Raw genomic sequence first — 14,695 nt, forward strand, 5'->3', positions numbered from 1 at the left:
GGTCTCTTGTTTGGCCAGTTCTCCACATTTCCACATCAGTTTACAATCATTTTTTAAAGTCCCCATGAAAATTAATCAGCAATGAGGTGTGGATTCCTTCTAATAGTGCACATTTTTCTATGAAGTGCAACCTAATCTACAGAATTTTTTTTGCAATGCAGTTTTCCCCAATGTAATGCATTTTTCTTTTCTTTTTGGTATGTCATTTTCACTATTATATGCTGGATCAGGCCAAAGGCCCACCTGGTCCGGCACTCTGTTCTCACAGTGGCACTTCAGAGGGTTGGACTAGATGGCGCTTGGGTGTCCCTTCCAATTCTTCAGTTCTATGATTCTATGAAATACATGCGAAGGGGAAGCCTGCAAGCAGAACCCGAGTGCAAGAGCAACTCTCTCTCTTTACATATTTAAATGTGCACTTGCATGTGTGTGTGTTTTAAACGCCCTTGTCAGGGGCTCAGGGAGAGAGCCACAGGGGAAAGAGGAGATGGAGAGCGAAGAGGAAGGATCTGAGGGAAGCATAGGAGGGTATGAGCGTGACCAGGGAGATTCCATGAGCCTCTCCAGCGAATCAGAAGATTCCCAGAAGGAGGCGCCCAGGGTCAGGGCAAGGGGGGGCAGCGGAGAGGCTCAAAGCGGCAGCTGGAGATCAGGGCCAACTTCCCCACCAGAGCGTAGCGGGGGGGGGGGAAGAAGCCCACAGATCAGGACCAGCGGGGAGGGAGAGTGAGTCAGGACTGACCACGCCTCCGTCGGGGAGTGGAGGAGCGGAGGGGAGGTCAGTTCCAGCCAGCCCCCCCGAAGGGGGAAGCAGTGACAGGAGCAGTGTAGACGTTAGGAGGAAAGTGGGAGGCTGGGCTCGCGCGCCAAGTTCAAATGTGCAGGCGCGCGGGACAGCAGAAAATCCGGATTGGGAACCAGGTCCCAAAGCCCGCCGGAAGCAGGGGGAGGAGTCAGAGGAATCCGCGTCCGAAGAGTCGAGGAAGGGTGAGACCTCGGCGGGCAGGAGGACCCAGAGGAGAAAGGAACAGAGGAGGAGGTGGAGCAAGGCGAGGGTCTTGAACTGGTGTACGGGGGGAGGAGATTCAGATGGAGCTTCGACGGTCTAGAGTTACAGACGTAGGGCCGCGCGCCGCTGCTGTAAAACCAACAATGAACTTCAATAAAGACTTTTGTATATAAAGAGACTCTGGCGTTGGTCCCTTGTGAGCTGGGACCTGAGGCTGCCCTGACAGCCCTCCTTGTGGAAATGGGCCGGATTGGAACAATGAATGAAAATGAGTTGCAGGGAAATAAACTGACTGTACTATAGGCATCCTTTTCCTGCCACACAAGAATGGTTCGTCTCTAGCTTGCTGTGTGAATAAAAGCATTGATGCTTTTGTAAAAGCCTTTAGATGCTCAGGTAACAACTTCCACAGGGAAGGCCTGCCCACCCATGAATGGATTTCAAGGAGTCAATGAGGCTAAACCTCTCCTCTTCATAGAGAACTGAGCCCAGCTAAGGGGGACGGAGCTTTGCCTTGATCTTTATCCATGCTTCCCTCTTCCCCATCCCTTTACCCCATCGTCTCCGTCACCAGCACTGAAAGGACTGGGGAAACCATCGCCCCCACCATCATAACAGAGCAATTTGCCCGATAATCTTGTCTTTCAACAGGTTGTATTAATAAAAAAAACAACAAGGAAGGTTTGCTTGTGTATCTGCCGCTCAGGCATGTGGGTGGGTTTCGATTTCTTCAGCCGCCAAAGAGAGCTTCTGTGACTGATTAATGGGCAGTGGCGGGGGAGGGGGGAGGGAGAGTATATGTCTCAGCGGAGTAACATTTGCATTTAATTGTTCTCGCAAGAACACGCAAGAAAGTGCAGCGAGGATACTTGCTGGGTTCCCAGCTCTGGCTCAAGCTCCCGGGGAAAGAATTCATGGTGAAAAAAGAATGAAAATAAAAAATGCCTAAGGAAATCTGGCTCCATCCAAAGAGATTGCTGTGTTGGGGGGCAGGAGCCTATGGGGCAGGGAGAGGGATGTTTTAAGATTCTTAGCAAGGTTTAAGGGCCTTCTCATATGAATAAGCAGTGTCTTGATTTAAAATATCCTGACCATTGCAATGTCATTAAGAAAGCTCAAGGAGCCAGCCGATTCCTTATCCCTGCTTTTATGTTTTTAAATTTTTAACCAAACCAAGAATGCAATTTTTTCTACCCTGAGGGCCACATTTCATTCCGGGCTACCTTCTGGGGACCACGGTCGAGTGGTGGGCAGGGCCAGAGGAAAAAGCGGGTGGAGCGATGAATGCAAATAATCTTTGCATGAGATGCAAACCCATGTGCGGAGGGCAGTTATTTTATAGCCTGCATTTATAACAGGGACAGGGAAACTTTTCTGTCCTGAGTACCACATTATTTCATTGGCAAGCTATTAGGGGCTGCATGTTGGTGGTGACAGGGGCCAAAGTGGGTGGGGCAGAAGTCATGCTTCTTATCTTTGTACAGGGCCAATGAGATGCGTGGCCTAGGGAGGGTTGCATTGGCCTGGGCAGTCTCAACAACCTGTTAGAGAGAGGTATAGTCATGGCTTGGTGAAGGTAAAGGGACCCCTGACCATTAGGTCCAGTCGTGGCCGACTCTGGGGTTGTGGCGCTCATCTCACTTTATTGGCCGAGGGAGCCAGCGTACAGCTTCCGGGTCATGTGGCCAGCATGACTAAGCCGCATCTGGCGAACCAGAGCAGCGCACGGAAACGCCGTTTACCTTCCTGCTGGAGCGGTACTTATTTATCTACTTGCACTTTGACATGCTTTCGAACTGCTAGGTTGGGAGGAGCAGGGACTGAGCAATGGGAGCTCACCCCGTCGTGGGGATTCGAACCGCCGACCTTCCGATCGTCAAGTCCTAGGCTCTGTGGTTTAACCCACAGCGCCATAGTCATGGCTTGAGACTAGGTTAAATATTGTCTCCAGTTGTTATGGACTGAAACTAAGTTGCCACCTTTTGGCTTGTCCTTGCATCTCCCTCCTTTTTCCTACGCAGTCTTTATTTACTTACTTAATAAGTATGAAATTATTTCATAAAATTCATGCACAGCTTGATGGTTAAAAAAAAAAGAAAGTAGTTTACAAAGAGAGGAAAACAATAAAATAACCAGTAAGAGCAGTAAAGACAACTCTTTTGAAACATTCAGATGATAAAATCAGCAATAAACTAAAAACAGATCAAGCATTCTGCATGTCTGGGTCGGCTTGTCTAAACAAAAACAGTTTACAGCAGACGCCAAGAAGAGCCCAGGGGAAGGCGCCTGAAGCACAGGGGAAAGGGTACAGGGAATTCCAGCGAAGGTGCTACCAGATTAGAATTACAGAACCAAGCAATTGTAGAGTTGGAAGGGACCCCAAAGCTCATCTAGTCCAACCCCCTGCAATGCAGGAATTCTGACCTGGGCGGGCTCAAACCACCTACTGACCCATTGTGCCCCCGAGGAATAAAATACCAATTTCTTGCAATTGAAAAACGAGTGTCGTGTGGCACCTGTAACACTACTGTGCAGATCGATGCAAGGCAATGGATGCTGCTGTGTTCTCCAAGAAACAGCCTCTTGTTCTGAGCCTATGAAGTGAGTAACCTTGTCTTCTATTACCTGAGAATTTAACAAGGAGCATGCAAGGCCACCTTTTGCCCCTGGGCTGGAGGTTCCCCACCCCTAATCTTCAAAATCACGCCTAGTGGTGTTTTGGGTAAATTAAATCAATGCAGACAGAAAAGGAAGGAATTGTGCAAGTATCTGGAAGAAGCCCAGGGCTGATTAATTTGTGCAGTCAAATCCATGTAGGCTTCTCTGCTTCAGGCTCTTACCTGGAAGTGTTACCATGTTATATATACAGTGGTACCTCGGGTTAAGAACTTAATTTGTTCTGGAGGTCTGTTCTTAATCTGAAACTGTTCTTAACCTTGAGGTACCATTTTAGCTAATGGGGCCTCCCGCTGCCGCTGCCACACAATTTCTGTTCTCATCCTGCAGCAAAGTTCTTAACCCAAGGTACTATTTCTGGGTTAGCAGAGTCTGTAACCTGAAGCGCCTGTAACCTGAAGCGCCTGTAACCCGAGGTACCACTGTATATAATTGTTCCAAGAGCAAGTCCCGCCTTTATGTTATTCAAAAAAGTTCTGTGTGTTCACTGTTCTGCTGCCACGTTCATTCCAGAGGCAGGTTGCTGCATGGCTTCATATTTCCCAAGAGAACCCTCTGTTCTTTGCCGGCTTGCACCAGGGTGCCCATCCAAATAACGTTGGGTGGGTGTGACGCAGGCAGTCACACCCTGAAAGGTTTGACAGATTCCTTCCTGCATAACATGCGTGGAGCAGTGGGTGTGCTTAGCCGAGTGTGTGCACGGAGCACACAAAAGCCGCTCGTCTTGGCAGCGTACCCTTTCCGCACGGCCTCACCCAACCATGAGTGAGCATGTGGTCAGATGCGTACGATTCAAGGCTGTGAAGCTGGATGACTCACTGAGTGCCCCCACCGCCCACCCCTGTTCAGAAATATGTGTGGATTGCTGCTCACGCATGGATTAGTGCAGATAGTTGGGTCTTAGTGGGGCAGGCCAGTTCTTGTTGTCAAGGTAAGATGAAAAGAGCTTTTGAGGAGCCAGCGGGGAATCCTCGCTAGCACTAGGACTTGTGGACAGCCAATGGCGCTGATGGTTGGGAGATCCAGGGCAGATAGAAGAAAGGACTTCTTCATGCAGCTCATAGTTAGACTACGGAACTCACTCCCACAAGATGCCGTGATGGCAACCAATTTGGAGATCTTCAGAAGGTTGACAAATTCATGGCGGATAAAGCTTCCAATGGCTTCTAGCTGGGATGGCTATGTTCTCCTTCCACTGTCAGAGGCAGAATGCCTCCGAGGACCAGTTGTTGGAAACCACAGGAGGGGAGAGTGCTGTTGTGCTTGACTCCTGTTTGTTGGTTTCCCAGAGGCATCCAGTTGGCCACTATAAGAACCAGGATGCTGGACTGAATGGGCCATTGGCCTGATCCAGCAGGCTCTGCTTATGTGGGTTGTATCCTGCTGAATCCTACTCAAAACAGACCTATTGAAATTAATAAGCCTAAGTTAGTTTAGGTCTTAAGTTACTGTGAGTAAGACTTGCACTGGATACAACTCAATGTCTCCCATGAACAGACTTTGAAGTGGCCCTGTCTGTCAAATACCGCGCCGGATAAATGATATTTGCACCCTGTATACACAATGCCTTTTGTATCCCAAGGAATACCAATTCAATACCAGTCAACAAAGAGTCTTTACATTCCAAGTCCCTAAATTTAACTATGCAACTTTGAGAAAATATGGAAAAAATATATAAAATCACCCAAGACTGTGTGCATAAGGCTGCAAATGAAATGGGATATTTATTAATCCATATTTTTTATTTTTAAAAAAAATCCTAGTAGGCTACACTTCCAAACCTTTGAGTTTCCAACACTCAATTGGAGTGTTGCATTTTGCATTTGAAGCCCCAAGCTACTTATTGGTCTACTTGCCCCCACAACATCCCTGCCCACAGTTTAAGATTTGCTTCAAAGGCTCTTCCCATAGGTTGATTGGGTGGGTGTTCCATGAGGGAGGGAGCCACAGGGCTGTGGGATTCCCTTCCATCAGACCCATGTCAAATCTCAAATCTCTATGTTGCTAGCTTTTCAGACATACCTGAAAAATCTATCTTTCCTCCCCACTTGGTCTTCTGGTCATTATGCAGATTAGCTGGGCGATGAGTCTGACTCAATTATTTTTTTGCTGACACTGTTTTTCTCTCTGTGTCTGTCTGTGTGTGTTGCTGAGTTGTAGTTTCAAATTTTTCAATTTCATATTACTGTTTTAATCCTTGTGTCATTACTGATTGCAAGCTGTTTGGGGTGGGCATTTATTTATTTAGAAAATATACAAACTGAAAAAAACACACACCAAACAAACCTCCAAATGGTGTACAAGTCTTATTTTCTATAAAGCATGATGAAAAAATGCAGACCAATTTGTCCAGAAAAACAGAACAATAATAATAGGTTGTATTTAATGTTAGCCCCCCCCCCCCCGAGTAGATCAACAGAAATTACTGGATGTTACTAGATACATTGATTTCAATGGGTCTACCCTGAGTAGGGCTAACCCGATAAGAATGGGTTGTAGCCAACCTTAGTCCTACTCAGTAGTGAGCCTGTTTGTTGTGTCCATTATTTTCAATGGGTCTTCCTTGCATATGACTAATACAACCCTTTCTATTTGGTGTGACTCTCCCATTTGGCTTTGAAATATTCAGTTGGGGAATATTTCATTGTCTCAAAAAGCAAAACTCCTTCCCGGAGTGTGTGTGTGTGGGAGAGAGAGAGAGAGAGAGAGAGAGAGAGAGAGAGAACGAACTTTGGAATATTTCACTGATTCTAAGCAGGGCTTTCCAAAATGTGGTGTTGATTTAAAGACCGCCCTCCCCTTTCCCCCCCTGACTCTCCTGGTTTCTTTTCTTGTTTACATGGCCAATTTTAGAATCCAGATTGGCCCCAAGCCAGGAACTCAATAATGCCCCAGAGCCCATCAGCCAGAATTCCTTTGCTTCTCAGGCATAATTTTGTGTGTGTGTGTGTGTGTGTGTGTGTGTGTGTGTGTGTGTGTGTGTGATGAAGAGTGTCACACTTTTTTCTTTTCTTAGAGTAGCCCAGATAGAACAGGGGAGAGAAAGATAATTTGTGCTGTGAGAGAGTAGAAGGGGGCAGAAAAGCCACTGTGGGTTTGGTCTTTTTTACCTGCAGGGGGCGGATCGAAAGTTGAGAACATTCACTTTTTTTAGAGAGAGAGAAGTCCGTGTGGGAGGGTTGCTCTGAAAAGCCTCCTCCCCAACGACATGTGTGCTTGTAAGCAAGCGGGTGGCTGTTTCACAGGGACATGGTGTGTACATTAGGGCATCCTCACCGAAGGAATTTGTCTCCAAGCTGCAAACAATAGCATAGTTTGAGCAGAGAGGAGAGGGATTTGCTTTGCAACTCTCTCTCTTTTAAAAGCATTTCCCATGCATGCACATGGAAACTTTGCAGCTTAACCGTTTTCCTTCTGCTGCGCTGGGGTCTGGCTTTTCTTAAACCTCTCCGCCGCCCCCCCCCCGCACTTTTTTAAAAAAAATTAATTAATTAAAATCGGATTAGGTTTTGTGCTATGGGACACAAGCAGCAGGCAGAGTTTTGGATACTGCTATTCTGCTGTGCAGCCGTTTTGCACAGCATCCCCCAAGCTACCGCCCTGCACTACCGCTACCTCTGGAGAAACTGTTACCCGTGCTATTTGGGGCAGGCAGGATACGGCAGCGTGGGCCACTCTGAGCGGAGGCCAGGTAAGGTACAGCTTGTTTTGTTCACAACTCCAGGGGCGCTGTTGGCTGCCTGTACAACAGCATAGCTTTTTAAATGCATGAATCCTTTTTCTCTCCCCTGCCTCGGGACAGGTATCATAGAATCCCGGCTGATTCTTATATATTTTTTCAAATGACAGCAGGTATGATTGGCCTTCCTTGTCTGGAGGGGATGGTCCCTTTAATCCTTAATTGCATTTCACTAATCAACTTGATTGATACTTTGCTATTAGCACATATATATATATATGATGAGAGGTGACTTTTGGATGGGAAGAGCTGTTTGAGAGTGAAATGGGCTCCACAGAAGGTGGTGGGCTCTCCTTCATGGGAGATTTTAAAACAGAGATTGGATCTGTCAGGGATATGTTAGTCGTGATTCTTGCATTTTCAGGTAGTTGGGCTTGATGACCCTTGGGGTCCCTTTCCAATCCTACCAAGCTGGGGTGTTTTCCATGGTATAAAGTCACATTATCCTGGGAGGGTTCACCTGTTATGTTCAGGGAGTATACAGTGTGTATACACAGTCGTTAGTTAATAAAACTATTTATAGATCATTAAGGGACGTGGGTGGCGCTGTGGGTAAAAGCCTCAGCGCCTAGGGCTTGCCGATCGAAAGGTTGGCGGTTCGAATCCCCGTGGTGGGGTGCGTTCCCGCTGCTTGGTCCCAGCGCCTGCCAACCTAGCAGTTCGAAAGCACCCCCAGGTGCAAGTAGATAAATAGGGACCGCTTACTGGCGGGAAGGTAAACGGTGTTTCCGTGTGCTGCGCTGGCTTGCCAGACGCAGCTTTGTCACACTGGCCATGTGACCCGGAAGTGTCTCCGGACAGCGCTGGCCCCCGGCCTCTTAAGTGAGATGGGCGCACAACCCCAGAGTCTGTCAAGACTGGCCCGTACGGGCAGGGGTACCTTTACCTTTTACCTATAGATCGTTAATTTATAAAGAAAGTATTGAAACGGTTCACAGCAATGCTACCTAAAACCATACAATAAGCCAGATATAAAAAGTTAAAATCAGAAATTGGGAAACTATTCTTAATTGCCTGTGTAAGCCTGACAGCACAGAAAAAGTTTTCACCAGGTGTTGGAAAGCTGATGCAGAAGGCTCCAGCTGAATCTCTATTGGCAGAGTGTTTCACAGGACCAGGCCAATAACACTGGGTTCCCTTTTGTTGTCAAATAAGCCTCACCAACTCTGTAAATGACCAGCAACGCGATGGCAGATAATCTCCGTGACTGAGTTGAAATATGAGGGTTCAGGTGATCCCTAAGGTCCTAAGTTGGTCCTAGGACCTAAGTTGTTCAGGGCTTTGTAAATTAATTAGTTAAGCAGTACACTCATGTGGGCATTCACACACAGCATCTAATGAGGGTACTGTCTACGTTATAGTTTAGTAGTACAGCTCAACCACATGTGCTCTTCCACACAAAGACTTAGGTGTGTGTGGAGACAGCTTGTGCCTGTGTTTGGTGTAATGTGTGAACAAGCTCATTCAGCCAACCCATTGGTTCAGAAAGCCAACTATTATCTGTGCTGACAGGCAGAGGCTCTCCAGAGTCTCAGACAGAGATATTTCCTGCCACCTGCTGCATGTTCCTTTTTTAAAACTGCAGAATTTGGGGATTGAACCTCGAACTTTCTGTGTGTAAGGCAGATGCTCTATCAAGGACCTACAGCCCTTAAGATATAGAAGCATTTGAATCTGTCAGACTATTGGTCCATCTATATGGTTGCCTACACTATATCTGTGTCACTTCCGCATGTATAGTCTCATCCGTCCCATGTCTTCATTGATCTGCAATATTTCTCTCTATATAATAACAATGTAAGGATGTCATCATGCAGCCCCATTGGAGTGTGCTTTCGTGCCTGACTGTGTAGTGGCAGCTTCTGAGCAGCTGTAACTGAGAAAGCCAGGCAAAATTGTCCATGGCTGCAGCTCTGGAACATCCCATTTTTGTTTTCTGTTCTGAAAAGTGCTAAAGGAGCACTGGCAGCTATTGCGGAGGGGGGCACTGTGCCAAGTGTGCCAACCAGCAAGCTTCCTCTGCAGAGTGGTAGAGCGGAATAAAAGGCAACAACAAATCATCTTCTGAGGCATAAATGGCCCCTGTTCACATGGAAAGAAAAGAACCAGATGATTTGCAATGTAAAAGTAAAGTTCCCCCGTCTCCGCCACCCTGTTAATAGCGTGGAGCACATTTCCTGCAAGAACAAGCTAAAAGGTTTCGGCCTTTATAGTGCATGCATGCATGTGAGTGCACTTCTATGTTTCAAAGGTGACTTAGGGCTCCTCCAGTTGACCTATTTACTGAGCATTCCTCCTGATTTGCTTGCACAAGGATTATGCAGCATTTAGATCATTTCTGGTCTCTATTGAGCATTTGTTGTAATTTATTTACTTACTGTTTATTTAAGTAACGTACTTCCGTCTCACGTTTCTCCCAAGCTGGAATACAAGGCAGCTTGTGACATTAAAAAATAAAATCAATTATAAAATACAGAAGGCTAAAAGCAACAAGTTAAAAGCATCGATGAAAACACAGTGCAATGCATCTAAAACCAGCAATTAAAATGGTGTTTGTCCTGACAGCTGTTCAATGATCATCATAGCCTGCACCTCTGTTTCCAAAGGCCTGTCTGAACAGGAAGGTAACAAGGAAGGCAGGCAGAAAGAGAATGAGGAGGGAGCCAGTCTGGCCTCCCTTGGGAGGGAATTCCGCAATATAGGAGCAGGAACATTATATAACAATGAGCATTCATTCTATAGCCATATGGATGTGCTTGCATTGGTTCTTCCCACAGTTTTTAATGCATTTGAAGTGTCGGACTAGGACCTGGGAGAGACTAGGGTTCAAATCCCTCCTTGACCCCATAGGCACCAATTTCTATGGGCCAAGGCAGTTCCCCTCATGTATTTTTTAAAGGGACTGGGCTCCCTCAATTTTCAGAGGGTGTTTGGCTCCACCCCCTGGCTCCCTGTGAAATCACATATGCGACATCATGCTCCCCTCCATATCCTCTGAAGAAGTTGTCCCCTCTTCTTGACCACGAAGCTCACTAGGTGACCTTGGTGGCCAGTCACTCACACTGAGCCTGACCTACCTCACAGGCTTGCTGTGGGGATTAAATAAGGAGGAAGAGAAGCATGTAAACCACCGTGAGCTCCAGGCTGCAACAAATAAATAAAAAACAGAATGCATCTCCCCATCATTCTCCAAGCCTGTTTCTTCTCTTTTCATAGATTTGTGGCTCTCAGGCAACATTGTCCTTGAATCCACTTTAATTGCAGAAATCTCCCAGCAAGGTTTAGGTTTTGCAGCTCTGCGTAAGTCCTGCGAGCTATATCAGTTCTCATTTGAGGAGCGGCTCACAGCTCCAGTGCCAGAGAGGTTTGCACACCCCTTGGCTGCAGTGGTGCCCCTGGGCCATGGCAGTCTGTGCTGATGTCTGCCTCTGCCTGGCACTTTTGCCACGTTTCCTTGGGTTCTGCTGGAGCCAAAGAATTTGCACAGAGCCTAGTCAAAGAAGTTGATCAACATGATTAATCTGGTTTAAGGGTGTTTTTGTGCCCATGCCTTTGAGGGGCGGGGGAATCACTTTGATTATCAACTGGCACGTCATTCCTGCCCCAGCTCCTTCCCATTTCCTTCATTCATAACTTCAAGCAAAGGTTTCTGTTGCTTCAAGTTTGTAATCAGAGCAGGTGAGCTGAGGACGCCCGTCCTCGCCAGGGATGGGCCAGTCTGTCAATTGTGGTTTCGGTCTCATTTTTTCAGTCTCTCATTTTTCCAGCCTGCAGCTCATCTGTCTACAATTCCCCATCCTTTTGAAAACTCCTTGTTAAAACAAATGTCCCTGTGAAAACCCAGCAGCATTTTAGTGCAGATTTCTCCTAATATATACATTTTTGGTATAGCATTTTGCTGAATTTGTGCATGTTTGTAAAGTGATTCCCCCCTCTGACACAATGCATTTTGGAATGCTATTTTCACAAATATACACATTTCTTTTTCTTTTTTTACACACTTCACCCCAGTATATGCATTTTTGTACATATGATTACGTGCCTGCAAGATTTAGAGAAGTACAAATTGGTTGTGTTTTGGTTCATGGCGTATTTCGGGAAGTGCAAAGCAGATAGGTTTGCCTTTAAATGCGAATTGAATTGAATTTCTGCCTCTTCCCTTGTCCTCACCTCTTTTCTGCACCTAATCCTGAACCTTTACTGCACTGGGGAACGGAACCATCAGCTTCAGGTAGGGTGCAGCTGTGTCCATAGGTGATAGCAGATGCTTATTGAAGTGTTGGTGGGTTCCCATGAGGCAAGACACAGCGATAACAGCAAGTAACTTTATTAAACTACATAACTGGGAAACAGGGGCAAAGCAACTGCTTATATACATCCCTGAAAGCCTGGGCCACTCCCACTCCCAACGTGATTGGCTGTCTAAACTTCCTAGCTGCGAATCATGACTCAGAGTTCAAGGGCCAATGGCAGAGGCCCAAATCCTGAAATGTTCTGTGATTGGACATCATGTATCAAATCAGGACACAGGAGCTCAGAATCGTTAGTCCAGACTCAAGCTCAGGCAAACACAGACTACTGAATACATAACACTTATAAAGGTTGACATGTGGTTGTGTATTCCGTTTCCTGTATGGGGAGGGAGCACAGCTCATTTGTGGAACACCTACTTCTGTTTGGACCCTAGTTGAAAGGGTTAGGTAGCAGGTATGAGAAAGACCCTTCTCAGTCAGTGAACACAGAGAGAGCTGCTGCCAGTCAGAGTAGACAATAGTAGGTTTAAAGGACAACTTGGTATTAGTCTATGTATATACCAGATTATGAACTATCCAGTCATTTGTCAAGTTAGTAACACAAGAGAAGAAACAGGATCAGGGCCATCTGCCTCATACCGAGCCAGACTATTAGTCCATCTATCTGGGCATTGTCTACACTGACTGGCAGCAGCTCTCCAGGGTTTCAGGCCATTCCTAGTCCTACCTGGAGATGCTGAGGGTCAAAACTGGGACCTTCTACATGCCAAACAGCTGCTCCACCACTGAGCTATGGCCCTTCCCTTAAGACACGGAAACATTAGAAGCTGCCTGATACTGAGATAGTATCCATCTAACTTAACATTGTACATGACGAATGGCAGCAGCTTTCCGTGGTTTCAGATGGGGGGGCATTCCAGCCCTATCTGGAAACTGTCAAATTATATATTTGTACAGCAGGTTAGTATCTACACAGACCGTCTGGCACACATGCCCCTCTATGTTCTCTGTTCAGGGAACCAAGGTGCATCACCTGAGTTTAAGGATATGTTCCTGCCAGGCAAAAACACTTGGGTGCAGAGCAAAGTCAGCGGGGGGTGGTCCTGGGAGAGTCCAGAGGGCCAGATGGAAACGTCTGGAGGACCACATGTGCATCGTGCCCCCAACCCTGGATCTAAGACATTCGCATCAAAGAGTTGTTAGCCACAGGGGATCAGACGTATACACGAACTGGAGCATGTGCTTATCATGCGACAGGAGGGGAGTCCAGGCATTAAAAGAGCACGGAAGCAGTGTGAGCTAGCCCAGCCACACCCACTGACCATGCAACCCTGCTTGGCATAGAGGTCCTGCATATATTGAGGGACAGTGGTACCCATCAGCCACATCCTGCTGCCACACCCATCACCGATGCCCCTCACCAGCCATGTGTTGATTACAAACCTCTCTCGTGTGGAGGGACTTTGAGTGTGGTGCTCCTTTGCCTGCCTTCCTAGCAGGGTCATGGCTGATGGGTTGCGCTCCCCTTCAGTACGTAAGCGGGTGCCCATTCCTACCTTAATCCAAACCGGTAGCCGTTATCTGTTTTGTTGGAGGGGCGGATCAATACTAATAGTAATACTAATAAACCCTCTTGTTGGCCCAGTAATCATCCGAGCCCTTTCGATGGGCTAATCTTAGAAACTCGTTTCATGCCAAATGCCTTTCAGCCACAAGGGCAATGGCATTCTATTCTATTGTAACCGTTTTACTTCTGCCTCATCTGCCCTCACTAATTATCCCTGTGTGCTATCCATGCGCTGCACATTTTAAACGTCGCTCTCGCACTCACCGTTGTCAGAATACGCTGCCGAGAAAAAATCCCAACGTATGCAAGACTGGCCAATTATGCTAATGAAGATTCGGTTATGAAAATTAAGAGGTGGGAGGGTGAGACCAGCAGGCTGCTCTGCACTCACCCCGGGGGTCCCAAAAGCATCTTTACTCTGCTGGGAGCCTCTCCTTTGGGATCTGAAAAAGGGGTGATGTTCCCTCTGGTCAACTGGTCAATGAGACATAGTGGGAAGGGCTGCAGTTAGTTGGTAAAGCATCAGCTTTGCATGCAGGAAGTTCCTGGTTCGATCCCCGACAACTCCACTTTCAGCTCAGTGAAATCCCTTCATGAGACCTTGGAGAAACATGGCCACTCATTGTAGACTAGTGTTCTTCAAACTTGGGTCCCCTGATGCCATTTGGACAACTAGTCCCATCATCCCCTGACCCCTGGCTATGCAGGCTGGGGAGGATGAGGACCCAGTGTTGACAAATACACTCTTGAGCCACATGGACTTAATGGTCTGGTTCTGTAAAGACAGCTTCCTCTATTTGTAGCTGCTAGACCACCTGCTTGCTGATAATTGACCCCAACAGCATTGAGCCAGTATGGGCTGCAGGTGGGTAAGGTTGAGGCTGATAAGAGGCTGCAAGCCTTTTACTGCCTTTAGATGGTTTAGCAGCCTGGGCAACCTGAAGGGAGGAAAGAGGCCAAGGAGAGACCTGAAGGCTGCCCTTTACAGGAGAATAAACCGGTGGGGAGAGGTAGGAGGTCTATTCTCTCCCTCTTCCCTGTGTCCTCTGATCTGACAAGAAGATAGAGAGGGAGGGTAGTCTGCTCTTGAAAGTAGCCAAGAGCAGAAGCATTGGAAGCTACCTTGTACTGAGCCAGCTGGCTGGTTCAGCTAGCTCAGTATTGTCCACACTGACTGGCAGCAGCTCTCCAGGGTTTTGGATGGAGGCCTCTCCCATTGCTACCTAGAAATATCAAGGAATTCCAGGCTGGGGTGGGGAAACCATTTTTCAGCCTGAGGACCGCCTTCCCTCACATATAACCATCTCGGGGCCATATACTAGTGTTGGGGAAAAGTGGACAAAGCATTGAGTGCAAATTTTATCTTTCTACATTAGGCTGTTGTTGTTTAGTCATTTAGTTGTGTCCGACTCTTCGTGCCCCCATGGACCAACTCCTGTATGGCTCTCAAA

General features: G+C 47.1%; 1 protein-coding gene across 5 annotated transcripts in view; it reads left to right on the forward strand.

The window, feature by feature from the left end:
- MEGF6 (multiple EGF like domains 6) overlaps positions 1-14,695 on the forward strand; it is a 213,010-nt gene that overhangs the window by 111,858 nt on the left and 86,457 nt on the right. The window contains exon 1 of one of the 5 annotated variants that reach the window (XM_028740977.2): positions 6,748-7,376. The exons of the other annotated variants lie outside the window; for them this stretch is intronic. Coding sequence (XP_028596810.2) covers positions 7,202-7,376 — 175 coding nt within the window. The 5' untranslated portion in view covers positions 6,748-7,201. Of the gene's footprint in view, positions 1-6,747; positions 7,377-14,695 lie in introns of those variants that run through there. 5 annotated transcript variants of the gene reach the window in all.

Source organism: Podarcis muralis, chromosome 7, assembly GCF_964188315.1.
Source record: "Podarcis muralis chromosome 7, rPodMur119.hap1.1, whole genome shotgun sequence".
In the NCBI taxonomy this organism is placed as follows: Eukaryota; Metazoa; Chordata; class Lepidosauria; order Squamata; family Lacertidae; genus Podarcis; species Podarcis muralis.